Source organism: Archocentrus centrarchus, chromosome 22 (assembly GCF_007364275.1).
Source record: "Archocentrus centrarchus isolate MPI-CPG fArcCen1 chromosome 22, fArcCen1, whole genome shotgun sequence".
NCBI lineage: Eukaryota > Metazoa > Chordata > Actinopteri > Cichliformes > Cichlidae > Archocentrus > Archocentrus centrarchus.
The window spans coordinates 3,349,362-3,376,924 of record NC_044367.1 but is presented as its reverse complement, the minus strand read 5'-3'; the positions used below and the strand labels follow the sequence as shown (position 1 = coordinate 3,376,924).

The following is a 27,563-nucleotide window of genomic DNA, read 5'->3' as shown; positions in this document are numbered from 1 at the left end:
AATTTGCGTCCTTTGGTCTAATTGTTAGGTACGTTGATACATTTTATATTTTAGAACTTGAACTGAACGATGATCATCTTTTGTATATTTCATGCTTTTTAAATTCGGTTTGTGAAGGAATTTTTATTAGTGTAAAAACAGCCCATAACAACGAAATCTGATTCTGTCATTAAGCTAGCACAGAGGTTTCAGTGTTCCCAGTGTGTGTTCACAGTGTGTTAAAGCTAATTCACTCTGTTTATTATATTAATATACTATGTAATGTACTCATGCAATGTAAACATGCAATCATAGTTATGAACTTTGTCTCCCCCTAGTGTGCAAATACATATTGGACGCAGTTAGAAAAACGTACTTTTTATCAATTTCTCAATTTATAAAACCTTCTGTTTTTGCCTTTCATCATTAATACCTATTGAAAATTCAAATCATATATATGATCTGAGTTTTTAATAGGTATTAAATCCACAAACTAATAAACAGAATAAAACACTGCCTGAAACACACTTTTGCATGTAATAGTATTTATTTATTTATTGTCTATAACTTTGCAGACAAGTTGAGTTAAAGCCTATCAGAATACAAACAGGAGCAGTAGTCCAATAAAATTTCAAAGGAGGTCATTAAAAGCTATTTATACATTAAAAGCTATTTGTACAGCCCGTTCTGTAGTCCCACTTTGTACAGAGGTATTGAAAGAAGACATTCTCTAGACAGATTTCTATTATAGCAAATTAGGTTCTAAGTAGCAAAGTATTAATAAAAAATATAGCTGTAGCAGCAGATTTGCTGTGTTTGATCATAAGCATTTCATTTCAGCTTCACATTGCTACTGTCTCTTTACATTTTAGCTACGGCAACAACAGTATCTTGGTGGTACACATACATATTTATTATTCTAGCATAACTGCATTACTCGATTGTAGCTTTTCTATACTGTAAGCATTACAGTGAAATTACTGTAAACACATTTTGGAATGTCAGTAACATAAATAGATTTTTTGCAACAGTCTCAAACAGTAGGAAATTTCACTTGAATGCACTGGTGATTATCATTTTGCAAAGTACACACACAAGTAAATTAGTCAATATTGTACATTAAAAACTGCAAAATGACAGAGATGCAGAGAATTTGGTAAGCAAAAGTAAAATGTTCTGCACCTTAAGCAAGGATATTTGGTGAAACCCTGCCATAATGTGAAATAAGGGCACATTTACACAGATTGTTAGTAACTTCAACAGATTGTCAGTGTGAATTACATGAATGCATATTTTTATAGGTCAGCAAAACGTAGCACAATACATCATCATCATGATCATCATGTTGTAACGCCTGAACATTGACAAATTATGTGTGATTGGTAAGATAAACCTGCTAAAAACCTTTCCCGTTTGCCAGAATGTTTTCTCCCTCTTTTCTGTAATGTCCAGTGAAACTCAGAGCCTACCAGCCACTTGGCAATCAGGTTTGGGCAAAGAAGAATGGCATCTTTACACGTGAATTATTTCCAGTTATTTCACTTCTCGGCGTCGTCAAAGAACCTCATTTTCTCAGAGTGCACAGAATCTCTCAGCCGCTGTATGGATGAAGCCGTCTCACCTGAGATGGGCTCAGAAGAGTCAAGTACATGTGTAATTTGTTTGGTTATAACAATTGTTTCTCTGCTTTCACTTCTTTCACTCGAAGTTTTCTTTACTATGTGCCTCTCAAACACTGTTCTGTTGCCACTTTTTGAGTCTTCCACAGTCCATGATGCAGTTTCATCAGCCTCTGATTTTAAAGGAAAGCCTCCAGCTAATTCACCTTCAATATCAGTTAGCAACTTGGCATGCTGTGCTTCTGGAGTTGCTTGTATATTTGTTGTAATGACGTGTATTTTCCCAGAGTCCAATCTGATCGTGTCTTCCGATGAAGATGAAATTCCAGACGACAGAATGGTAATTTTCTCTGCCAAGTTTGGCTCAACTGAGATCAGTTCAGTCCTTGTGGTGGAAGTAATAATGTTACTGTGTGTCTCTCCGAGCCCGGTAGCAACATTTGGATCAGAATATTTGACAGTTACCGTTGTTGGGGGAGAAATGGATGGGTCCACATACTCACTTGTGATTGTAGAACTGATATCAGCAAAGGCATCTGATGATTGGACTGAACAGGTAGGGCTTATTTCCTCATCCTCTGTTCCCCCAGCCGGGCTCTTTTTATCCTTTTGTTCATCTTTTTCGAGAACATTAGGTGGTTCTGAAGGGGAAGACAGTCCAAACCTGGGAAATTTAAACCAACCCGTCCTTTCGGGACTCTTGGATGTATCTTGCATGGTAATTGTTTCTTTTGCCTTTGCTTCTAATTTCTTTCCAGTTGGTTCATCTATTTCTTGAACTTGAACTACAAGATTTCCTTCAACTTTGTCAGCTTTTGGAACATCAAATTCAACATCAATAGTCTTTAGGATCTCACCAAATGATGTTAAAATCTTTTGTGGTGATTTACCTTCTCCTTTTGGTTCATCTTCCAATTCCAGTTGATCTTCTTTATCTTCTGTGTCAGCAGGAAGAATTTCCTCTTCAGGTTTTGGCTTTGAGAAGCTTAGCTTGGGCATTTTAAAGGATGGTAGTTTGAATTTACTTGGCGATCCGTGACCCTCACAATCAGGGTCTGTCTTTGGTGTTTCAGAATCTGATATTGTTCCTTTGAAATCATCCATTTTAACATTAACACTCAAGTCTTTCTCGCTGGCAGAAACATCCTCCTTAAGTTTAGATCCATCAGTGTCAATTACTTTTACTGCCTCAGGTGCTTCTGTGGTAACATCATAGGAAGCACTGCTAAATTTTGGCATTTTCAGTGGTGGAATTTTTATTTTTAAGGGTGATCCTCCAGCATCTTTTGACTTTGCTTCAGTCTCAGATGAACATTGTTTGATTTCATCTTCAGAGATTTTGACCTCTGCTTTTATTTCTAGGAGTTTGGTATCTACATTGTTTTTTGATGCATTAAAATCAATTTCAGGTCCTTTTGCTTTTGTTTGTACAATGCCAAACTTTGGAAATTTAAATGTGCTTCCTTGTTCAGCTTCTTGCTCAGGAGCTTTCATTTCCATTCCAGGGTGTTTAACTTTTATTTCTCTCTCTGGAACAGAAACTTGAGCATGTGGAAGCTCATCACTTAACTCGGGTTCTTTAATATTTGACTTAGAAAAAGAAAATCTGGGAAGTGAAAATTTTCTTTTTTTCAAGTTTGTATCAAGTTCTGCAGCAGGAGGCTGTTCCATTGAAGGTCCTTTGATTTCAGCATCTGATAGAGAGACTTCTGCTTTGGTTGATATAATATCAGCTTTGGGTGTTTCGATGTGGACATCAACATCTGGGTCGTTATCAGCTGTCCTTGAAAAGGAAAGTTTTGGAAATATCCAACTTGGTCTTTTTGACTTGAGTTCAACCTCAGTTGTAGGTGCTTCTGGTACTGAAATACCATCCTCAGTTTCTTTGCCTTCAATATGGGGTAGTTTGACTTCAGCTGTAGTTTCTGGTAATGAAACATCAACATCTTTCTTTGATAAACTTAAATCTGTTTCAGGACCTTTAACGTTGGGCATTGCAATGCCCAGATTTGGCATTTTAAACTTGCTTCCAGATATCTCAAGTTCACCTCCTTTAGCTTTCACCTCTACAGTTACACCTTCAGGGTGAATGCTGGGTTCTGCATCAGTTTTAATCTCTTTGTCCACATCAGTTACTTTGACACTGACCTTCGAAGTAGAAGCAGCAAATTTATGTGACGTCATGGTTGGCATTTTAAGTTTTGCTTGTGAGACATCAATATTACCTTCGTGAATTTCAATTTCTGTTTCCACTTCAGCAAAAGGTTTTCCAAGTTCAGCATCAGGGAGTTTGACTTCAGCTTTGGCTTTTGGAAGTGTAACATCTACATCTTTCTTTGATAAATTTAGATCAATGTCAGGCCCTTTGGTTTGAGGGACAGAAATTCCAAGACTAGGTAATTTGAACTTACTACCCTTTCTTTCATGTTCAACTCCTGTAGTTTTCAGGGAGACTGAAGGTTCTTTTAATTCAATGCTCTGTGCTTCAATGTTAACTTCAAGGACCTGTTCAGGTATACTGATGTCAGCTCCTTCTATTTTGATACCTTTGTCCATATCCGGTACTTCTGCTGCAACACTTGTGGTACTAATCCCAAATTTTGGTAATTTGAATGTTGGCATCTTGAATTTTGATGGTGATCCTTTCTTGTCCTTTATCTCAACTTTGATCTCAGGAGCTTCAGTTTCCACTTCAGCAGAAGGTTTTTCAAGTTCAACATCAGGGAGTTTGACTTCAGCTTTGGCTTTTGGAAGTGTAACATCTACATCTTTCTTTGATGAGCTTAGATCAATGTCAGGTCCTTTGGTTTGAGGGACAGAAATTCCAAGACTAGGTAATTTGAATTTACTACCCTTTCTTTCATGTTCAACTCCTGTAGTTTTCAGGGAGACTGAAGGTTCTTTTAATTCAATGCTCGGTGCTTCAATGTTAACTTCAAGGGCCTGTTCAGGTATACTGATGTCAGCTCCTTCTATTTTGACACCTTTGTCCATATCTGGTACTTCTGCTGTGACACTTGTGGAACCGATTCCAAATTTTGGTAATCTGAATGTCGGCATCGTAAATTTTGATGGTGATCCTTTCTTGTCCTTTGTCACAACTTTGATCTCAGGAGCTTCAATTTCCACTTCAGCACTAGGTTTTTCAAGTTCAACATCAGGGAGTTTGACTTCAGCTTTGGCTTTTGGAAGTGTAACATCTACATCTTTCTTTGATGAGCTTAGATCAACGTCAGGTCCTTTGGTTTGAGGGACAGAAATTCCAAGACTAGGTAATTTGAACTTACTTCCTTTTCCTTCATGTTCAACTCCTGTAGTTTTCAGGGAGACTGAAGGTTCTTTTAATTCAATGCTCGGTGCTTCAATGTTAACTTCAAGGGCCTGTTCAGGTATACTGATGTCAGCTCCTTCTATTTTGATGCCTTTGTCCATATCTGGTACTTCTGCTGTGACACTTGTGGAACCGATTCCAAATTTTGGTAATTTGAATGTCGGCATCGTAAATTTTGATGGTGATCCTTTCTTGTCCTTTGTCACAACTTTGATCTCAGGAGCTTCAATTTCCACTTCAGCACTAGGTTTTTCAAGTTCAACATCAGGGAGTTTGACTTCAGCTTTGGCTTTTGGAAGTGTAACATCTACATCTTTCTTTGATAAACTAAGATCAATGTCGGGCCCTTTGGTTTGAGCGACAGAAATTCCAAGACTAGGTAATTTGAACTTACTACCCTTTCCTTCATGTTCAACTCCTGTAGTTTTCAGGGAGACTGAAGGTTCTTTTAATTCAATGCTCGGTGCTTCAATGTTAACTTCAAGGACCTCTTCAGGTATACTGATGTCAGCTCCTTCTATTTTGACACCTTTGTCCATATCTGGTACTTCTGTTGTGACACTTGTGGAACCAATTCCAAATTTTGGTAATTTGAATGTCGGCATCTTATACTTTGATGGTGATCCTTTCTTGTCCTTTATCTCAACTTTGATCTCAGGAGCTTCAATTTCCACTTCAGCACTAGGTTTTTCAAGTTCAACATCAGGGAGTTTGACTTCAGCTTTGGCTTTTGGAAGTGTAACATCTACATCTTTCTTTGATGAGCTTAGATCAATGTCAGGTCCTTTGGTTTGAGGGACAGAAATTCCAAGACTAGGTAATTTGAACTTACTACCCTTTCCTTCATGTTCAACTCCTGTAGTTTTCAGGGAGACTGAAGGTTCTTTTAATTCAATGCTCGGTGCTTCAATGTTAACTTCAAGGGCCTGTTCAGGTATACTGATGTCAGCTCCTTCTATTTTGACACCTTTGTCCATATCTGGTACTTCTGCTGTGACACTTGTGGAACCGATTCCAAATTTTGGTAATCTGAATGTCGGCATCGTAAATTTTGATGGTGATCCTTTCTTGTCCTTTGTCACAACTTTGATCTCAGGAGCTTCAGTTTCCACTTCAGCACTAGGTTTTTCAAGTTCAACATCAGGGAGTTTGACTTCAGCTTTGGCTTTTGGAAGTGTAACATCTACATCTTTCTTTGATAAACTTAGATCAATGTCGGGCCCTTTGGTTTGAGCGACAGAAATTCCAAGACTAGGTAATTTGAACTTACTACCCTTTCCTTCATGTTCAACTCCTGTAGTTTTCAGGGAGACTGAAGGTTCTTTTAATTCAATGCTCGGTGCTTCAATGTTAACTTCAAGGGCCTGTTCAGGTATACTGATGTCAGCTCCTTCTATTTTGATGCCTTTGTCCATATCTGGTACTTCTGCTGTGGCACTTGTGGAACCGATTCCAAATTTTGGTAATTTGAATGTCGGCATCGTAAATTTTGATGGTGATCCTTTCTTGTCCTTTGTCACAACTTTGATCTCAGGAGCTTCAATTTCCACTTCAGCACTAGGTTTTTCATGTTCAACATCAGGGAGTTTGACGTCACCTTTGGCTTTTGGAAGTGTAACATCTACATCTTTCTTTGATAAACTTAGATCAATGTCGGGCCCTTTGGTTTGAGAGACAGAAATTCCAAGACTAGGTAATTTGAACTTGCTACCCTTTCCTTCATGTCCAGCTCCTGTAGTTTTCAGGGAGACTGAAGGTTCTTTTAATTCAATGCTCGGTGCTTCAATGTTAACTTCAAGGGCCTGTTCAGGTATACTGATGTCAGCTCCTTCTATTTTGATGCCTTTGTCCATATCTGGTACTTCTGCTGTGACACTTGTGGAACCGATTCCAAATTTTGGTAATTTGAATGTCGGCATCTTAAATTTTGATGGTGATCCTTTCTTGTCCTTTGTCACAACTTTGATCTCAGGAGCTTCAATTTCCACTTCAGCACTAGGTTTTTCAAGTTCAACATCAGGGAGTTTGACTTCAGCTTTGGCTTTTGGAAGTGTAACATCTACATCTTTCTTTGATAAACTAAGATCAATGTCGGGCCCTTTGGTTTGAGCGACAGAAATTCCAAGACTAGGTAATTTGAACTTACTACCCTTTCCTTCATGTTCAACTCCTGTAGTTTTCAGGGAGACTGAAGGTTCTTTTAATTCAATGCTCGGTGCTTCAATGTTAACTTCAAGGACCTCTTCAGGTATACTGATGTCAGCTCCTTCTATTTTGACACCTTTGTCCATATCTGGTACTTCTGTTGTGACACTTGTGGAACCAATTCCAAATTTTGGTAATTTGAATGTCGGCATCTTATACTTTGATGGTGATCCTTTCTTGTCCTTTATCTCAACTTTGATCTCAGGAGCTTCAATTTCCACTTCAGCACTAGGTTTTTCAAGTTCAACATCAGGGAGTTTGACTTCAGCTTTGGCTTTTGGAAGTGTAACATCTACATCTTTCTTTGATGAGCTTAGATCAATGTCAGGTCCTTTGGTTTGAGGGACAGAAATTCCAAGACTAGGTAATTTGAACTTACTACCCTTTCCTTCATGTTCAACTCCTGTAGTTTTCAGGGAGACTGAAGGTTCTTTTAATTCAATGCTCGGTGCTTCAATGTTAACTTCAAGGGCCTGTTCAGGTATACTGATGTCAGCTCCTTCTATTTTGACACCTTTGTCCATATCTGGTACTTCTGCTGTGACACTTGTGGAACCGATTCCAAATTTTGGTAATCTGAATGTCGGCATCGTAAATTTTGATGGTGATCCTTTTTTGTCCTTTGTCACAACTTTGATCTCAGGAGCTTCAGTTTCCACTTCAGCACTAGGTTTTTCAAGTTCAACATCAGGGAGTTTGACTTCAGCTTTGGCTTTTGGAAGTGTAACATCTACATCTTTCTTTGATAAACTTAGATCAATGTCGGGCCCTTTGGTTTGAGGGACAGAAATTCCAAGACTAGGTAATTTGAACTTACTACCCTTTCCTTCATGTTCAACTCCTGTAGTTTTCAGGGAGACTGAAGGTTCTTTTAATTCAATGCTCGGTGCTTCAATGTTAACTTCAAGGGCCTGTTCAGGTATACTGATGTCAGCTCCTTCTATTTTGATGCCTTTGTCCATATCTGGTACTTCTGCTGTGGCACTTGTGGAACCGATTCCAAATTTTGGTAATTTGAATGTCGGCATCGTAAATTTTGATGGTGATCCTTTCTTGTCCTTTGTCACAACTTTGATCTCAGGAGCTTCAATTTCCACTTCAGCACTAGGTTTTTCAAGTTCAACATCAGGGAGTTTGACTTCAGCTTTGGCTTTTGGAAGTGTAACATCTACATCTTTCTTTGATAAACTTAGATCAATGTCGGGCCCTTTGGTTTGAGGGACAGAAATTCCAAGACTAGGTAATTTGAACTTACTACCCTTTCCTTCATGTTCAACTCCTGTAGTTTTCAGGGAGACTGAAGGTTCTTTTAATTCAATGCTCGGTGCTTCAATGTTAACTTCAAGGGCCTGTTCAGGTATACTGATGTCAGCTCCTTCTATTTTGATGCCTTTGTCCATATCTGGTACTTCTGCTGTGGCACTTGTGGAACCGATTCCAAATTTTGGTAATTTGAATGTCGGCATCGTAAATTTTGATGGTGATCCTTTCTTGTCCTTTGTCACAACTTTGATCTCAGGAGCTTCAATTTCCACTTCAGCACTAGGTTTTTCATGTTCAACATCAGGGAGTTTGACTTCAGCTTTGGCTTTTGGAAGTGTAACATCTACATCTTTCTTTGATAAACTTAGATCAATGTCGGGCCCTTTGGTTTGAGAGACAGAAATTCCAAGACTAGGTAATTTGAACTTGCTACCCTTTCCTTCATGTCCAGCTCCTGTAGTTTTCAGGGAGACTGAAGGTTCTTTTAATTCAATGCTCGGTGCTTCAATGTTAACTTCAAGGGCCTGTTCAGGTATACTGATGTCAGCTCCTTCTATTTTGATGCCTTTGTCCATATCTGGTACTTCTGCTGTGACACTTGTGGAACCGATTCCAAATTTTGGTAATTTGAATGTCGGCATCGTAAATTTTGATGGTGATCCTTTCTTGTCCTTTGTCACAACTTTGATCTCAGGAGCTTCAATTTCCACTTCAGCACTAGGTTTTTCAAGTTCAACATCAGGGAGTTTGACTTCAGCTTTGGCTTTTGGAAGTGTAACATCTACATCTTTCTTTGATAAACTTAGATCAATGTCGGGCCCTTTGGTTTGAGGGACAGAAATTCCAAGACTAGGTAATTTGAACTTACTACCCTTTCCTTCATGTTCAACTCCTGTAGTTTTCAGGGAGACTGAAGGTTCTTTTAATTCAATGCTTGGTGCTTCAATGTTAACTTCAAGGGCCTGTTCAGGTATACTGATGTCAGCTCCTTCTATTTTGACGCCTTTGTCCATATCTGGTACTTCTGCTGTGACACTTGTGGAACCGATTCCAAATTTTGGTAATTTGAATGTCGGCATTGTAAATTTTGATGGTGATCCTTTCTTGTCCTTTGTCACAACTTTGATCTCAGGAGCTTCAATTTCCACTTCAGCACTAGGTTTTTCAAGTTCAACATCAGGGAGTTTGACTTCAGCTTTGGCTTTTGGAAGTGTAACATCTACATCTTTCTTTGATAAACTCAGATCAATGTCGGGCCCTTTGGTTTGAGGGACAGAAATTCCAAGACTAGGTAATTTGAATTTACTACCCTTTCCTTCATGTTCAACTCCTGTAGTTTTCAGGGAGACTGAAGGTTCTTTCAATTCAATGCTCGGTGCTTCAATGATAACTTCAAGGACCTCTTCAGGTATACTGATGTCAGCTCCTTCTATTTTGACACCTTTGTCCATATCTGGTACTTCTGTTGTGACACTTGTGGAACCAATTCCAAATTTTGGTAATTTGAATGTCGGCATCTTATACTTTGATGGTGATCCTTTCTTGTCCTTTATCTCAACTTTGATCTCAGGAGCTTCAATTTCCACTTCAGCACTAGGTTTTTCAAGTTCAACATCAGGGAGTTTGACTTCAGCTTTGGCTTTTGGAAGTGTAACATCTACATCTTTCTTTGATGAGCTTAGATCAACGTCAGGTCCTTTGGTTTGAGGGACAGAAATTCCAAGACTAGGTAATTTGAACTTACTACCCTTTCCTTCATGTTCAACTCCTGTAGTTTTCAAGGAGACTGAAGGTTCTTTTAATTCAATGCTCGGTGCTTCAATGTTAACTTCAAAGACCTCTTCAGGTATACTGATGTCAGCTCCTTCTATTTTGACACCTTTGTCCATATCTGGTACTTCTGCTGTGACACTTGTGGAACCGATTCCAAATTTTGGTAATCTGAATGTCGGCATCGTAAATTTTGATGGTGATCCTTTTTTGTCCTTTGTCACAACTTTGATCTCAGGAGCTTCAATTTCCACTTCAGCACTAGGTTTTTCAAGTTCAACATCAGGGAGTTTGACTTCAGCTTTGGCTTTTGGAAGTGTAACATCTACATCTTTCTTTGATAAACTCAGATCAATGTCAGGCGCCTTGGTTTGAGGGACAGAAATTCCAAGACTAAGTAATTTGAACTTACTTCCTTTTCCTTCATGTTCAACTCCTGTAGTTTTCAAGGAGACTGAAGGCTCTTTCAATTCAATGCTCGGTGCTTCAATGTTAACTTCAAGGACCTCTTCAGGTATACTGATGTCAGCTCCTTCTATTTTGAAACCTTTTGCCATATCTGGTACTTCTGCTGTGACACTTGTGGAACCGATTCCAAATTTTGGTAATTTGAATGTCGGCATCTTATACTTTGATGGTGATCCTTTCTTGTCCTTTATCTCAACTTTGATCTCAGGAGCTTCAATTTCCACTTCAGCACTTGGTTTTTCAAGTTCAACATCAGGGAGTTTGACTTCAGCTTTGGCTTTTGGAAGTGTAACATCTACATCTTTCTTTGATAAACTTAGATCAACGTCAGGTCCTTTGGTTTGAGGGACAGAAATTCCAAGACTAGGTAATTTGAACTTACTTCCTTTTCCTTCATGTTCAGCTCCTGTAGTTTTCAGGGTGATGGTAGGCTCTTTCAATTCAATGCTCGGTGCTTCAGTGTTACCTTCAAGGACCTGTTCAGGTATACTGATGTCAGCTCCTTCTATTTTAATGCCTTTGTCCATATCTGGTACTTCTGTTGAGGCACTTGTGGTACCAAATCCAAACTTAGGCAATTTGAATGTCGGCATTATAAATTTTGATGGTGATCCTTTCTTGTCCTTTATCTCAACTTTGATCTCAGGAGCTTCAATTTCCACTTCAGCACTAGGTTTTTTAAGTTCAGCATCAGGGAGTTTGACTTCAGCTTTGGCTTTTGGAAGTGTAACATCTACATCCTTCTTTGATAACCTTAAATCAATGTCGGGCCCTTTGGTTTGAGCAACAGAAATTCCAAGACTAGGCAATTTGAACTTACTTCCTTTTCCTTCATGTTCAACTCCTGTAGTTTTAATGGAAACTGAAGGGTCGTTCAATTCAATGCTCGGTGCTTCAATGTTAACTTCAAGGACCTTTTCAGGTATACTGATGTCAGCTCCTTCTATTTTGACACCTTTGTCCATATCCGGTCCTTCTGCTGTGACACTTGTGGTGCCAAGTCCAAATTTAGGCAGTTTGAATGTTGGCATTGTAAACTTTGTTGGTGAGCTCCCTGTGTCCTTGGTCACACCTTTAATCTCAGGAGCTTCAATTTCCACTTTAGCACTAGGTTTTTCAGGTTCAACATCAGGGAGTTGGATCTCAGCTTTGGCTTCTGGAAATTTAACATCTACGTCTTTCTTTGAGAACTTTAAATCAATGTCAGGTCCTTTTACCTTTGGTATTGTGATTCCAAACATTGGCATTTTGAACTTGGTTCCTTGCCCATCAATTTTAGCTTCACACTCTGGCGATTTCATATCTACAGCAATTTTAGGAGTTCCTTGGATTTCAGCCTCAGCTTTAGCCTCTGGGTGTGCCACATTTGCATCTTTTTTTGAGAAGCTTAAATCAATATCTGGTCCTTTTATTTTTGGTAATGTAATTCCAAACTCTGGCATTTTGAATTTGGCTCCTTGTGCTTCAAAATCAACATCACTCTGCAAAGGTTTCACTTGAACTTCAGGTGTTTTAAGTTCTTCTTTTGCACCTGGAATCAAAATATCTGTTCCTTGATGACTAATATTAATGTCAGAGGATTCTGGGTGTGTGACCTCCGGTTCAGTTGCTGGCAGTGTGATATCTGCTTCTTTTTTTGGCATGCTTAAATTTACATCAGGCCCTTTGATTTTAGGCATAGAGAAACTCAAATCTGGCATTTTAAATGCTGAAGATGATCCTTTTGTATCTTTTGCTGCAACTTCAGTTTCAGGAGCCTTTATTTCTGCTTTCAAAGAAGCTGCTTCTAGTTCAACATCAGGTAGGCTGATATCTGTGTTGGTTTCTACTGTTGTGATATTCGAATCTTTCTTTGAAAGACCGAGATTAAATTCGGGTCCTTTTACTTTTGGCATTGTTATCCCAAATTTTGGCAATTTGAACGTGCTTCCATGTACTTTGATTTCACCTTCGATCTTTTCCTGTGGAATCAAAACTTCAGCTTTCCCCAAACTTACATCTATTTTATGAGCATCTGTGAGTTTAGTCTCAATTTCAGTCTGTGGTGTGACATCTACATATTTCTTTGATAAGCTTAGGTCAGTTCCAAGCTCAGTCTCTGGAAGTTTGACATCAGCTTTTATATCTGGTAACTGGACATCTATGTCAGACTTTGTCATTTTGACTCCAAGCGTTGGCATTTTAAACTTCCCACCATGTCTTTTAATATCTGCTTCATACTCAGGTGCTTTTACCTCTACAGCAATTTTATGAGCTTCTTGAAGTTTCTCTTCAACTTCACCTTCTGGAATCTTAACATCTGTTTTCTTAGCACCTGGAGGTGAAACATCTGTTTCATCCAGATCGACTTTTGGAAGTTTGACATTAGCGGTACCTTCAGGCAGTGTGACACCTATGTCTTTTTTTGGTAAACTTACATCAATTTTAGGTCCTTTCACCTTCAGCTTAGAGAAACCTAGATTTGGCATTTTAAACTTGCTTCCTTTCCCCTCAACTTCAGCTGCTGTTGTTTTCACATCAAAAGATGAACCCACAATATCAGAGTTTGGTGTTGGAATGTCAACTGTAACACCTTCTGTTGATTTTAGCTGTGTGTCAGAAATTTCAGTGTCTTTTAAATTTTTATCATATAATTCAGCAGTGGTGTTTGGCATAGTAGATCCAAATCTAGGTATCTTGAAAGTGGGCATCTTAAATTTTGATTGTGTTTCTTCTGCATCTTTTTCTACAACTTTAATTTCAGGAGCTCTAATTTCCACATTAACAGAGGATTCCTTTAGTTCAACATAAGAGGGCTTGGTTTTCATCTTGGCTTCTGCTAGTTTCACATCTTCATTTTTCTGGGATAAGCTGAAGTCAACTTCAGGCCCTTTTACTTTTGGCATTGCAATTCCTAACTTTGGCATCTTGAACTTGCCTCCTTGTCTGTCAAATTCACCTTCAGTCTCAGTCTCAGGGTGTTTTTCTGTCTCCATTGGAATATAAATATCTACACTTCCAAGTGTAACATCAGTCTCAGCAGCTTCTGGAAGTTGGACCTCAGCTTTAGCCACTGGCAGTGTCACAGTTAAATTTTTTTTTGATGGGCTTGAATCGGTTTTTGGTCCTTTCACCTTTGGCATGGAGATACCAAGATTTGGCATTTTAAACTTGCTACCTTTTCCTTCTCTTTCAAGAGTTTTTGTCTCAGCTCCATCAGTACGTATAGCCTTGTCTCCATCGGGCACATTTACACTGATCTCTGGAGTGGTAGCTCCAAATTGAAGCAGTTTAACTGTTTGGTCTTCAGTTTCAGCTTTTTCTACTTCACTTCTGATTTCTTGAAGGGAAATATCAGCATTTGGTTTTTCACCAACACCTATATGCCTAATGCCATCATCCTTTTTGGCTGGTGAACTATCTACTGAGTCAATGTATTCGATCCCATCTATTTCAGGAATCATGACCTCACATACAACTCCTTCAGTCTGCACCTTGCCTTTTTTCATTTCAGTTTTTGACATCTTAACTTCTTGGAGGAATTTAGTCTTCTCTCCTTTTGCTGCATCACCTTTTTGCTCAGAGATAATTTGTTTTGGCAAGTCAATTTCAATATCAGGGATTCTTATGTCTGGCTTTGCTATACCAAAGCTAGGCACTGTCATCTTTGCCTTCTTCAATTTCTTATCTGATTCATATTCAAATTTGATATTCCCTGTGCCTTGTGTTTTATCAGCTTCATGTACCTGAAGATTAGATATTTCCTGTGAACTTTCCTTTCCAGGTATTGTAATATCTTCTCTCTTATAGGTCATGGTTTTCATCTCTTTGCTGCTTTGTTTTTGCATCTTTTCATGTTCCTTTTCAGGTTTTTTAAAATCGACTTTGCTTTCAGTTAAAAGATCCTCTGAGGTTAACTGACCAGTTGTGAATTGTGGCGGCTTGACTCTACTCTTGGAAATTTCTGGATAAGAAGTTACGTCAAACTTTTCAAGATTTGCTCCATGCTTTGTTTTGGTGTCTACAACTTTGGTAGGTGTTTTCACTGATATTCTTTGAGCATTTGCATCTATCACAGTAATTTCTTCTGGAATAGGCATGCCAGATGTATCGACTTTAGGCAGCTTATATCCAGGCAATTTAGAAACTGCCTCTTTCACACTGTCAACATCAATTGACAGTTGTACAGTTTCAGCTTGAAGGTCTCCGTTGTGTCCTGTATAACTGGCTTTAGGTTCTTTCTTTCTTTTTGCAGTGGTCTTCATAGATGCAGCCTCCATACCTGGTATCTCAATGTCTTCCCGTTTGGGAAGTTGGGCTCTGAAATCACTGCTTTTTGCCCGTTTCTCATAAGGATCATGTCTGATTTCCTCAGTAGCAACCTCACCCAAACTAACTTTAGGCAGTTTGAAGGTTTGCCCTTGTTTGTCCTTGATTTTGTTGCCTTTCTGTCTGTTTGCTTCACTTATCTGTGGATATTTTTGTGAAACTGCAACATCAGATACATCATGTTCCACCTTGGCATCAAGTGCAGGTTCTTCTGTCGGTTTTGTGTGTGACTCAAAGCTTGGGATTAGATCAGATTTTTCCGTTTCAGGGTGATCGACTAGTTCAAAACTTGCTCCCAGTGTTTTTAGCCTTTTTGGTGAAGATTTTGCTTTTGCTTCTTTCTTGTGTGATTTATCCTTCCCCAGAATTTTCATTTTTAATTCAGACCTTTCTTTCTTCTTTTTCTTCCCATCAGGGGACTTGATACCAGAGGGGCTTTCTTGATCTGCTAGAGCCACAGTCAAATCTGCTGTTTTCAAAGTGCTATCTATACTGATTAGTTCCATCTTATGTTGAATAGTTGGAGCTTCAGTGACTGTTTGATTGCTTTGCTCGTGTTGTTCTTTCAGATCCTCTGTCACATAGACTTCAGGCATTTCTCTTGAGGGGCTTTCAAGGCATTCAGGTGAAAGCATATCTGATTCTTGTGTCTGGTGAGTGCTGCTACTGATCTGGCCAGTTGTTGGCACATCTGTGTCCTGGTCTTCAGATGAACTTATGCGGCCTCTCTTTGTCAGACCAGGGAGCTTTATTTTATGCTTTTTCTTGTATTTGAGAGCATCCTGAGTTTTTATGGGTGACTCTGTGTCACTTGTTGTTGGGCTGAGCTCAAGCTTTCTCTGCTCATCAGCCTCTGAGGAACTGTGAGACCTTATAAAATGTGATTTTCGCCCTTTCCCTAAGGATGAAAACTTGGGCCACGAAATGCGTGCCTCGCCGCGTCTTTTAGTTTTTCCTTTCTCTCTCATCTCTGGAGTGTAGAGGTCTTCTTCCTGTTGAGCAACAGAAACATTGTAAGTAATTTTTACCGACAAGACTACCTAATAACAAATAATAATAACTAACAAAGAGTTTGAGCAGACAACTTTGAGAATAGTTACAGGTATAGTGTGAGATTCAGTGGCTGGTTCGGTCTCTGTGATCTCTGGTTTGCGCTTCAAGCAAAGCTTCAATTTGTATGCCTGGGCGTGCTCCAGAATCTGTATGGCATCCTCATATGACATGTTGTCAAAATACACAGTGGCACTCAGAATCTGATCACCTGCGTAAACAAGAGAAAGTATTTCAGAAGCACTTTGATGAGATGAGAGGACTTTCAGTCTATAAAAGTCAACACTTGTTTGGACAGAAGTCACAGTGCTTAATGGATTTGTAGTTTTAAGTTAAATATTGGGATTTAAAATTCTAAAATAGCAAACTATACATTAAAATATGATAGAGAATTTAATAATACTGATACTAATAATGCAATATATTGTTCAAGAGACCTATAAATTAAACTTATAATAATTCAGTGTTTACCTATAAAACCTATAATAATTTTAGAACATTAGTTTTCAGTGTAATTTAAATAATTCACCCCAAATGGGGTGGGGTGGAAATTTTAGCTACTAGCTCACCTTCTTTCAGTTTTAGACTTTTTGAGGCTGGTGACTCTGGTACTACTTCCTTAATGAAGATCCCGTCTTTCCCTCCTCCACCATAAACGAGACCCTCCGCGCATCCATCTTTGGCGGTTTTCACAATCAGCCCAGATTCAGGGCTGTCAACTTCCTGCCAACACATAAAAAGGACAGTCGCTTTACCTTTAGCTTTGTTATTCTCTGCTGCTACACAGCCTGAAGGGATTCACAGATGCAGTACAGAGAGGAAAAAGAGGGAATGTCGCACCTTGAGTTTACTCATTTTTGGAGTCGAGCGCTTTTCAAACATGGACCCAAGCCCAGACTTTTTCGTTTTCTTTCTGGTCCCACTTTTGTGGTGTGGGTCATGCTCTGCTTCACACTAAAAGGAATATAAAAACAATTAATTTAAATCTGACTTCTTATAATATTCAGAACAGGAGGGTACATCTATTAATACAGGGGAGTAGCCAAGTTATTCCAACAGTATTCAATACAGCTCCCACCATAGACCACACAACACTACAATGCAAAAGTCTGATAAGAAAGTAAGGAATCGATCAGCTAATAAAACACAACTTAGTTTTCACAGCTGCTTCACATTCATGCGGACGCAGTCTAGAAACAGTCTTCCTCAGCTCCATTATTTCGCTTCAGTCATAAAAGGCACTCCTCCTCATGCTGAGTGTAACTGAGCTGAATACACAAGTTTGTTTCTTTGGGTCACAAGTTTATTTTTCTAACTTCATTTATTTTCAGCCTAAAAAAAAAAACTAGACTGTTGATTTACAAACAGACTATTGAATGATTGTGTGTTTACATGCAATAAAGTAGCCATGTTATAATTTCCCACCTGAGGTGAGGAATTAAAGGAAAAGCAGTGATTTTTGCAGGAGATGTTGTTTCTCTGTACCTCTTTATCACTGTCGCTGTATTTTTCGGTTTCAGGATACTCCTCAACCGGGGATGACCCTTGTGGGCGTGGTCTCTCACTCTCTGTGAACTGAGATGGCTCATCACATATCTGCATGGACATAAGGTCGGCAAACATGAAAGCAAGCCTGTTTTTGGTATCACTCCAAAGAGATTTCATAGCATTTCAGTCAGATATTTTCAAGCATAAAAAGCATCTCCTCTTCTTGAGCTGCATAAATAATGTTTTGCTATTAAAACTCAAGTAGCTGCACCTGCAGCTTGAACAACAAAGGTACCCGGGGGGGGGGACTGGATTTCAGATAGTGTGATAGCACCTTGTTAAGCCAAAGGCAGCACTGGCTGGGTGTTTGGCTGTTTGGCATTTAACAATTGTCACATTGATGGTGTTTTTTTTCTGAGATGGCAATCTTGGCCAGTTTGTCAGTCCAACACTTTGATTCACAGAAGAATATCTAAAAAAAATCATAATTCCCTTAATGTTTTAATAACATTTTGTACAGACATAGTGCAACCAACATGTCAAACAGTTCAAGCCAAAGTCATACTCTGTGATTAGGTAGGATAACATGATAGCATGCAAAGATCTGGTGCTCACATTTTGTTTGATGGGTCTGACGGTCTTTCTGGGGGATCTATTATGCATTTTCTGTCATACAGATATATACTTTTCCAATTATGGCTGCTCATATTAAACATCAAAGGTTCATATAATAAAGTCTGCATGTAAAGAGGTCTGTAAGTGTTGGAAAAAGGACACAATTTTCTTAATTCTTTCACTGTACACCAACATAATAGGGTTGAAATAAAGCGATGAAGATGTGAATGAAGTTTAGACTCTCAGCTTTAATTCAAGACATTTTCATCGTCCCGTAACCAAAATTAGTCAGTTTCAGCTGCTAGGAAATGATCAGTAACAACTTCATTTAAATCACATTCATTGACAATATGATTAGCCCATGTTTTTTTTTTTTTACTGTTCAGTATCATAATCTATCAATCAAACATGGTGGATCCAGTTTTATGGCACAGGAATATACGACTGTCAGTGGGCTTTGTGATGTCGGTACACTTCATGCAGTCTGTTTTCCTTTGGGACCTGACTGTAACTGTAGAATACAAAATCCTGAATACATATGAGAACTTTGAGAATGTACCGTGGATATCTTTCTCTGTTTGTAAAACAGTGCTTTGATTAATCTCTGTGGAGATTAGGTCCATGTGTCACACTGTTGATCTACCAGTAGGACCAAGTACCCCCTCCTCGCTCATTCACAATGTTATGCCCTCAATATTAAGACAGTTTTTCCCTGCAGTTTCAAAAGATTTGATTGAATAGTGATGTTTTGAACACCAACACCAATATAACTCTAAACTAAAGTGAATAATATCACCACCTGCAGACAGGCAAAATTAATATGCAAATGAACAATCAATGAAACAGCCAATGCTGGCAAAGTGACTTTCTTTGAATAAAGTCACAACACAAAGCTTTCTGCAACTGATAAAAAAACAAACTGAAGAATAAAACAACAATTTCAGTTTCTGTCACAGAAAAATAAACTCACTGAGTCCTCTGTGGCGGGCTCTGGGCCTTGCAGCCTTCGTCCAGGTCCTGTTCACAAAAAAATAAATAAAAAGAATCACACAATATCCGATATGACATATTTGTATTGTAATACTTTAAGTGTGCATTGTATGTAGACCTTCATTCCTTCATGTTCTGCATGCACAGGTTTATCTTATAAATAATATTTTTTGCAGGTTAATCCATAACTAATTTAAATTGCATTAAGTCATTTTAGTCCAGTCACAGAGCAGCTAAACAAAGTCAGTGCTGGTACTGCAAAGCTGCAAATATGTAACGCTGTTAAATCAAAATTTTCCATCTGACAAAAAATGGTACGCACATTTGCAAGCACAGCAAATAAGACGCATTGAGCCAGATGAGCTATATCATAACTTTAGTTAATTGTAGCAAATTATACGGTACTGTGCAAAAATCTTGAGTCACCCTTCATTTATTTATATTTTCTGGGAAAATAGGAAATATGTGCAGTAGTTTATTGAAACATGCAAACATACATGGAAATACAGCATACAATACTATAATAATACAATAAATACATTAAGGCAATAACAGCGTTTGTACAGTTCTAATGAACATGAAAGTGAGCTTCTTAAAGGACATTCAAAGCTCTTCTTAAGATGTTTCTGCCTTTTGTTCTGTTCTGTCGGGATGATCCCGCACTGCTTCAGTAATGTTGGGGTCCCGGCTCTGGGGAGGCCGATCCATGCTTTAGCAGTGTGTTTGGGATCACTGTCATGCTGAAAAATGAAGCTGTTGCCAATCAGACACTGTTCAGATGGTATTACATGGCGGCATGAAATCTGATGGCTGCGATGCAGATCCATCTGTCAGGTCTTTGCTAGATTTTTTCTTATTTCTTAAGGACATGACTTTCAGGAACTGTTCATCTGCTGTAGATCATTCCCACTTCTTTTGTCCTCCACTCGTCCAGTTTCCTTACATTTTTTTAAGCACAGACTGCATGTCATTATTTTCCAGGGTTTTTGGCTTATACCTACCTTGTTAGTACAATAAAACTATTTTATGCCTGTCATAAAATAGTTTTACAACTAAAGAAATAGAGCAAGTTGTGTGATTTTTAAGAGGCTGCTAATAACAAAGTGCCTAAACATAGTATTTAAAATTGATTCTTTGATAAGTTATATGTATGTGTAGACACAACACTGGTTTATACCATGGGTCAGAGGCCTTTTTATGCTTGTATAATTCGTAGGTTGCTGGTCAGGTAGAAGGACTGGACTGATAATAAGTAAAAAAGAAAAACTGTGAAGGACCATGAGAAAGTCTGGCTCTTTGGAAGCAAAATATGAGAAATGAGGGGTGGCTCAAGACTTTTGCACAGTACTCTAGTAGTATGAAAATGATACTGTGTAAAATTAGCTCAGACTGGTGCTTTTGCTGTATGAATTAATAAAGGCCACAGAAACTACCTGCACAAAAACAAAGCACTGGTATTTATTTGCGTTTGGAGTTTCTCAGCAGAAAGCTGAGGCTTCCACCCTGTCTGACCTCCAGCAGTTGTTCTGAACCTCAGAGACTCTGGAGCCAATGATGAGACTATTTAGAGTTCTTCCTGGCAATAATTACCCCCCGGGGACCTGCTGCCTCTGTTAAGTGATCCACTGTATTGACCCACAGATTAGACTTTGCAGCCTCTCAGCTTAGCCCATTGCGGTTGCAAAAAAGGGAAAGTCTGACTCCAAATGAATCAAGTTAGCCAGATTATTATTATTATTATTATTATTACCTGCTCTATTGAAGCAGATTCCATTTTAAACAACCCCTCCTTGGTTTTATAGCATTATTGACTAATAAACGGCAATTAAATAAATATTATCAGAAGGCCTTTGAAGAGGAAAGTATTGTTGATAGAAATTAAAGCAGAATAAAAGCATGCTGCATGGATAATCAAATCAGTTCCACTGCAGAAAAAGGCTGGTCTGTGTTCAGCTGTTTTATTTGGGGATAGGTGGCAGGATTAAAATAGAAAACTCACTGAAGTGCTAAACCAAAAAATACTCAACCCTGTGTAAGTTTGATGCTCCCAAAAACAATAATAAAACTGCTAAATATATTAGTGTTCACTTTGTACAAAAACAACATAAAAATGTTATTAAAAGACTTTTATCCAGGCGAATCCTCATCATGAATTCATTTAAAGACAAACTTTATTTAAATTTGACTCTGTAAGTCAAATATTTGAAGCAGTTATTGAGTTAAGTTTCCTTTTAAAACCTTAAATTCCTGCTCAATTAAAAGAACAGACATACGCACAGTATTTAGACCGTGTGTATGATGGACCCATATAGTTTCTCAACTCACCATCACAATGACACCACACCCACTCCCTTACAGTAATGTATGTCATGTGGAGAGCTCTTACATCCTGTGTAAGTGCATTAGAAGACAGTAGTGATGCTTTAAAAACTTACTTATTGTATCAGGATGTGTTGCTGCCTCAAGGTTGAGGTTTCAAGAGAGTTTAAGATAAGATAAGATAAAACTTAAATGATCCCACAACGGGGAAATTTGCTCATTACAGCAGCTCAGTACAGAGAAAAATGAAAAGGATGAGTAAAAACAAATGAACTAAAATAGAATAGAAAAACTATACACATATACATAAAATATATATCGATGTCAATACACACATATACATATACACACATATACACACACACATCAAAACACTATATACAGATATCAAAACATTATATACATTTGTAGCCGGTAAGGTACACAGCATACACGGTATGCATTATATGGGTGAGTGTAATAAATAAAATGTATCTGGACTGTAAGGATAAAGTGATGGCAGAGGAGGTAAAGTGTCCAAGTGACTCAAGACATTATGATGTGTTATACAGTCGAACTGCTGTTGGGATGAATGACCTGCGAAAGCGCTCCTTCCTGCAGCGAGGATGTTTCAGTCTCTGACTGAAGGAGCTGCTCAGCTCACGGTCTCATGCAGAGGGAACAACCAAAAGAATTTGCAGCTCTGCATTTTTACGTTTGATAAGAGCACCGTGGACTCACATGATTAGCAATTACATGTATCTCAAAAGAAGATTTGCCCAGTGAGAGAGCGCAACACAGTCTAGACATGTTGAGAAACATAATAATGTAAGAGTCCTTACAGCCACCTACACCGTGACCTGAAAGGGTGAGGTAAAGAATCCCTTTCATGCAGTTATCAACATCCCTCTCTCTCAAACCAGGTTTGACTTGCAAAAACAATTAATAATTTATTAAATTTTTGATTTATTTTAGCTCATTATGTGAAAGCAAACAGCTCACCTACCTTAAGCTGCTGTTTGTTTAATTCCTGAACGTAAACTGGTGTGTTAGCACGACGTGCCCCAAACAGCCTTTAAGCATTCCTGGTATGAGTGTGACTGCCAAAGCGGCTAAAATGATTTGTTCAGCCTGAGACGGCCGAAGGAGGCGAGACACTTTAAGGTTGTAGTCACACCTTTCCTCAAGTTGTGTCACTCCGCGTTTTCTAAAAATCCTCAAAGAAACTTTGGTTTAGAGATTTAACTCTTTGCATGTTACTCAGAAAAAAAACTCAGATTTTGAGGATATTATTTGATGCACTAGCTTTATCAGTAAATCAGAAAGGTAAATATGTAGCAAAAGAAATCATTGAAGTGATACTACATAGATTCTTAAGATTAAAATTCCTTTATTGACATTGCATCATGTATACAATAAATTCAGGTGTACTACCTGAAGCATACACAGAATGTATTTTAAAAACCACACATTCAACATACGCATGCAGTTCACATATACACCGTTTTATAGTTACTTAAGAGTGTGTTATACAGGTTAAGACTGTGGTGTGATTTCAGTGCTGAGCTCAGTGTGATAAAAGATAAATGCCTGTCTGTAATTTAGCAAATTTTATTTTATTTTGTAGAAGGAAATGTAACACTTTTGATTGCCGAATCAGAACAAGTGAAAGTAATCATCAAAGAGTTATGAAATGCACTCTTGATAAGTTCTTTAGTGAGCCTTTTTTATAAAAATTAAAAATCCCTTAATCACTAAAGCCTCTGCAAACAGATCTAAGGACAGATCTCATGGCTGTGGCATTGAGCACGGATTCTTGCAAAACCTGAAATTTCCATCTAATCCAGCCATCATCAGGTAAAAAGTTCACATTAGGTCCAATAACATTCCTTTCAACCTCAGCTGCCCTTTGACTTTAGTGCTAATCAGCTGATGGTAGCATACAGACATGTTAAACTTTGCTGGTAAACAGGGCATACTTGCTAATCATCATCATGGGCTAATTGTCTTTGTGAGCATGTTAATACACTGACAGCAGTAAGCTTTATGCATAGTCATGACTGCATGCAGCCTTTAGGAGCCTTGCATTGTTAATATACAGAAAAACAATTGTGTCTTTTTGGAGAAATAATTTTTTTTTCTTGGCAGTAAATCTTTCTCCAGTCTGGATTTTTATCCACCAGGTGCAGTTGAGATTATAATTCACTCTGAATATATATCACTTTAAGAATCGTTCCACAGGAAAACAGAGCCTAAAGCACTTCTTGAAATGAAACAGGTCAGTCTGCCACACAAATAGAGAATAACATGTTTTGGCCATGAAAATCGAGAGGAAGTAGTTTGACACTGACAGGAAATGTATGGTGTCCTGCAGGAATGGCAGCTCAGCTAATGCATCAAATCTTGCCTCTGAAATTCTTCCATAAGTAATCTTATTCTGTTTAAGCTGTGCAGTGAAGTTAAGCTGATCAGAATTAAACAGATTCAGTGAATGAACCAGAGCTCCTCCTGAGTGACTTCTGTAGCTTTATAATGGACTTGCTCTGTCTTTGCTGGAAATAACAGGTTGATACAATCCTTATATTATGTTACCACTCGAGGCGGATGTTCAGTATTCCTGCCTCTGCAACTGGCACCACACAGAATTGTCAAATATTTGCCATGTGGGTGCTGTAGAGGCTCTGATAACAACTCTCAAAACAAAAATCACAGAGTACAGCTATTTATTTGTTTGACTTATCAGAGGTTGTGTTTAAATATGCATGACAACGGAGCCTAATGTTTGAATTGGACGTTGTAATAAATGTATTTATCAGATTCATCAGTGAGACGGTGAAGTCGTTTGTGGTGCAGAACCTGCATGATTTGGCTCTGGGTTTGGGTGTGGTCGAGCCACTGTGTCTGCTTTCAAGCGACGCTGATGTGTGAACGCTTAATAACACAACGCAGTGGCATAGAAAACTACATATTCTCATCTGTGTGGCCAGTGATTCAAATAATAAGATATTACAAAAGCAAAAAATTGAAAATGCAGAAAAATAAATTCAACTGTTGACTGAAAATCCTAACTGTATTGTGTTGTTCTGTCCTCAGCTCGTGTCTTACATAACCACCTTCTGCTCTAGTTTGTGTTTCCTGTTTAAAAGCTCCCTGAAGCTCCCCTCTTCACTAAACTAATATAAAGTAATACAGCTCATTATTTGTGCTCCTGGATTTGGAGTCTGCTCATTTTTTGTGCAACAGACAGACACAAGCTCCTTTCACTGGAGGGCAGTTTGCCGGGATCCAAATTACAATTAGATTTTTGTGAAGGGAGGGAAAAAAAAAAACTGAATTAGATTTTCTGCATGGATTACGTTAAACATGAGACTCCAAAAGCGCATGCTTTTAATCTATTAATCAGCTGTAAACTTACAGCGAGTTTCATCACAGCTCTGGAATTTGCGCCCTAATCTGCCCGCGTTCCCACGACATGCTGTTATACAAAAACACGGGAACAATCCACACCTGTGAACTATGTTTGCAAAAACTGTTAGCACCAGATAACTTCAGTTCAGGCAGGACCGTTCAGTTGGGCTGCTGTGCTGTGAGGTGGAGCGTGACTGTTCAGTAGTAATTCAACACAATTCAAGGCAAAATTAGTTCACTCACAGTCATTTTTAAATGGAACTACTGCCACATATTAAAAATGACCAAATGAGGCTGACGTTCCGTAATAGATCGGGATCAGGAACGTCAGCTTTGGCCTCCGGTGTCTACCAGATCAGCCTCTCGTCTAGATCACTTCCTCCTCCTCTCTTTCTCTCTCTGACCTTGAGCATTGCCTGAAGCTTCTCAAAGCAAAACAAACATCTTTTGAGACTGGGAGTGGAAGTAAATGAGGTGAACTGTAGTAAAGAGAAAGGAGCAGCAGAAATATCATTTTTTATACTCTCTTTTTCTTTTGTTTTTTTTTTTTACAGCAAGCATCAACTGAGCCCTTAACTCAGCTCATACTTTGATGTCTACAAATGACAAACACAGTAGATTTCCAGTTACTCATAAACACATTTTGCATAACTAGCCAAGTAAATTATGCAGAAAGAAGCTTCAGGTAGGCATGTTTATCAATTCCTCTTGACCCTGAATATATTACCAGCCTGCAGTGTTGGTGAAGCTCATTGCACTGTTTGACTTTTTGCAGTCTTGATAAGAACACCTTCCCTATTCATGCTTGCGAGGTATATTTTAAGGGAAAAAAAGGATCCATGTTGACTTTGAAATTGATGTTCATGGACCAGAAAACAGCCTGCAAATGTGTAACAGAAATATTTCCCACAAAATGTTTTAAAACCATACATGTGCCACACAACACACAGTAACACATTTGTTTGTTTCAGTGCCATTTGAAGATAACACGTAAACTACATAAGGTCCCAGCCCACAAACCCTATATCTGATTCATTTAAACCCCAAATGGGAACAATCCTAAAGACCATGAGTAGTCTGACCAGTAGGAAATGTGGATGTATACAGTTTACAGCTTTTAGAAATCCTGAAGATGCTACAGAAAAAAAAAACGATGCAAGCTTAAAATATATATAGCTATAGGGTTCATTTGCCATCACAGATATTTTTCTGAAATTTGGAAACATTATTCATCTGTATCCTCAAAAAGTTTGAAAGTGTCTCTGCTTTAAATCCTGATTTGCTGAATTGCCACAGTAAAATGAAGCCTGTTTGCCTTTCAGGCTATGCTTCAAACCCAGCACAAGAGAAGCGCAGAGCTGCCTGACATCCTCTCGATGATGACATCTTCAAACACTCCCCTGCGCTCTGCAGACACACCCAGCTCTCACTGCAGGTCAGCACCACAACTCAGCATCAGCACCAGCCGCCTCACATTCGCTCACTGCCTCACTCCGTCACACACACGCACACAAACAGAATCTCTCCCACTGCACTACTGAACCCTGCTGCTCAATCGGCGAATTGCTCTGGGGAGAACAGACAAAGTCATGCAGAGGAAAAATAGGGGGAAAAAAGAGCGTAAAGAGAACGATACCCACTCGTCCCAGAGGAGGCAGCGTGCCAGTTGGGGAAGGCCAGGTGGAAACAGTCGCACATGATAGCAGCAGGGGTGGTGGAGGGATCAGCGGAGATGAGATCCCAGGCTGGGCAGGTAGCGAGGATGAACGGAGGGACGGTAGTGGTGGAGGGTTAGGCAGGTGCTGCTGCTGCTTCTTCCCCTCCGCCTCGTCCTCGTGTAGGTCAGCCAGTCGCAGCAGAGTGAGGGATGAGTTGCAGAAAAAAACAGAGACGAGTGAGAGAGCTTCTCCTGCCTTCTCCACACTCAGAGCTGTCCACAGAGTGAAGGAAACTCTTTCGCCTGCCCCGTAAACATGGACCTCCAGTGCAGCACACTAACTTAATTATGGGAGGAGCTGCCCCCCCCCCCCCGTCAAATCCACCTCCCTCCCTCAACAAACACACACACACATCCCTCAGTTCTCCTTCTACTCCTCCTCTTCCTCTATCTCCGCTCTCCTCTGGTCAGTGTCTTTGATTGGCCTAATCTGACAAGGACCATCACGATGCCAACTTCTGGTTCCAGCAGTGATGAGGGGGGGGTCATATAGTTGCCAGGGAGCCATAACGCAATTAGTGTGCTGTGTACACATAGTTTAAAACCCCTTATTGTGGACAGGAAACAGTTATAGGTCAGACAAGGCGGAAGTCTCAGCCTTCTGCTCAAAAAATCCAAATGCACATAAATACTAGTGCTTTGTGTTTGTGCAGGTGGTTTCTGTGGCCTGAGCTTTTACGCATTATCTTTTTCATAATAATAGATCTTGAGCCACCTCATATTTTCCATTTTTGTATCATTTTTAAAGTGGTCTTGAACAATAGTTCTCTGGACTTTCTCAAGGTCTTTCACGGTTTTTCTTTGGACACTTTTTCACTCATTATCAGTCCAGTTCTTGTACCTGACTATTTTCAGAGGAATGTTTTTTTTTTGTTAAGCCACTTAACACTGACCTGTGAATCATTCAAGCATAAAAAAAGGCCCCAACTCAAGTTATGAACCAGTGTTGTGTCTACACATAACAGACAACTTAGCAAAGAATCAATTATAAATTGTGTCTTTAGGCACTTTATTACTAGCAGCCTGTTACAAGAACACATAATTTGCTCTGTTT

The 27,563-nt window shown here is 39.0% G+C and overlaps 1 protein-coding gene across 1 annotated transcript; it reads right to left on the bottom strand.

Moving 5' to 3' along the window:
• Positions 1–517: 517 nt before the first annotated feature.
• On the bottom strand, positions 518–26,538 carry LOC115772681 (protein AHNAK2). The gene is made up of 9 exons (XM_030719072.1): positions 26,433–26,538; positions 19,067–19,113; positions 17,479–17,589; positions 16,834–16,947; positions 16,563–16,716; positions 16,044–16,204; positions 13,131–15,935; positions 12,465–12,698; positions 518–11,984 (listed from the first exon to the last, which is right to left on the bottom strand). The coding sequence occupies exons 1-9, from the start codon at positions 26,488–26,490 to the stop codon at positions 1,518–1,520; spliced, it is 14,151 nt and encodes a 4,716-aa protein (XP_030574932.1). The 5' UTR covers positions 26,491–26,538; the 3' UTR covers positions 518–1,517.
• Between the last annotated feature and the right edge of the window lie 1,025 nt (positions 26,539–27,563).

Excerpts from the sequence above, each read along its gene's own strand:
- LOC115772681 (XM_030719072.1), bottom strand. The coding sequence starts at position 26,490 with ATGTGCGACTGTTTCCACCTGGCCTTCCCCAACTGGCACGCTGCCTCC. Across the intron at positions 16,948-17,478 it reads ACAGCGACAGTGATAAAGAG|TGTGAAGCAGAGCATGACCC; the intron begins GTACAGAGAAAC and ends TATTCCTTTTAG. Across the intron at positions 16,717-16,833 it reads CAAAAATGAGTAAACTCAAG|GAAGTTGACAGCCCTGAATC; the intron begins GTGCGACATTCC and ends ATGTGTTGGCAG.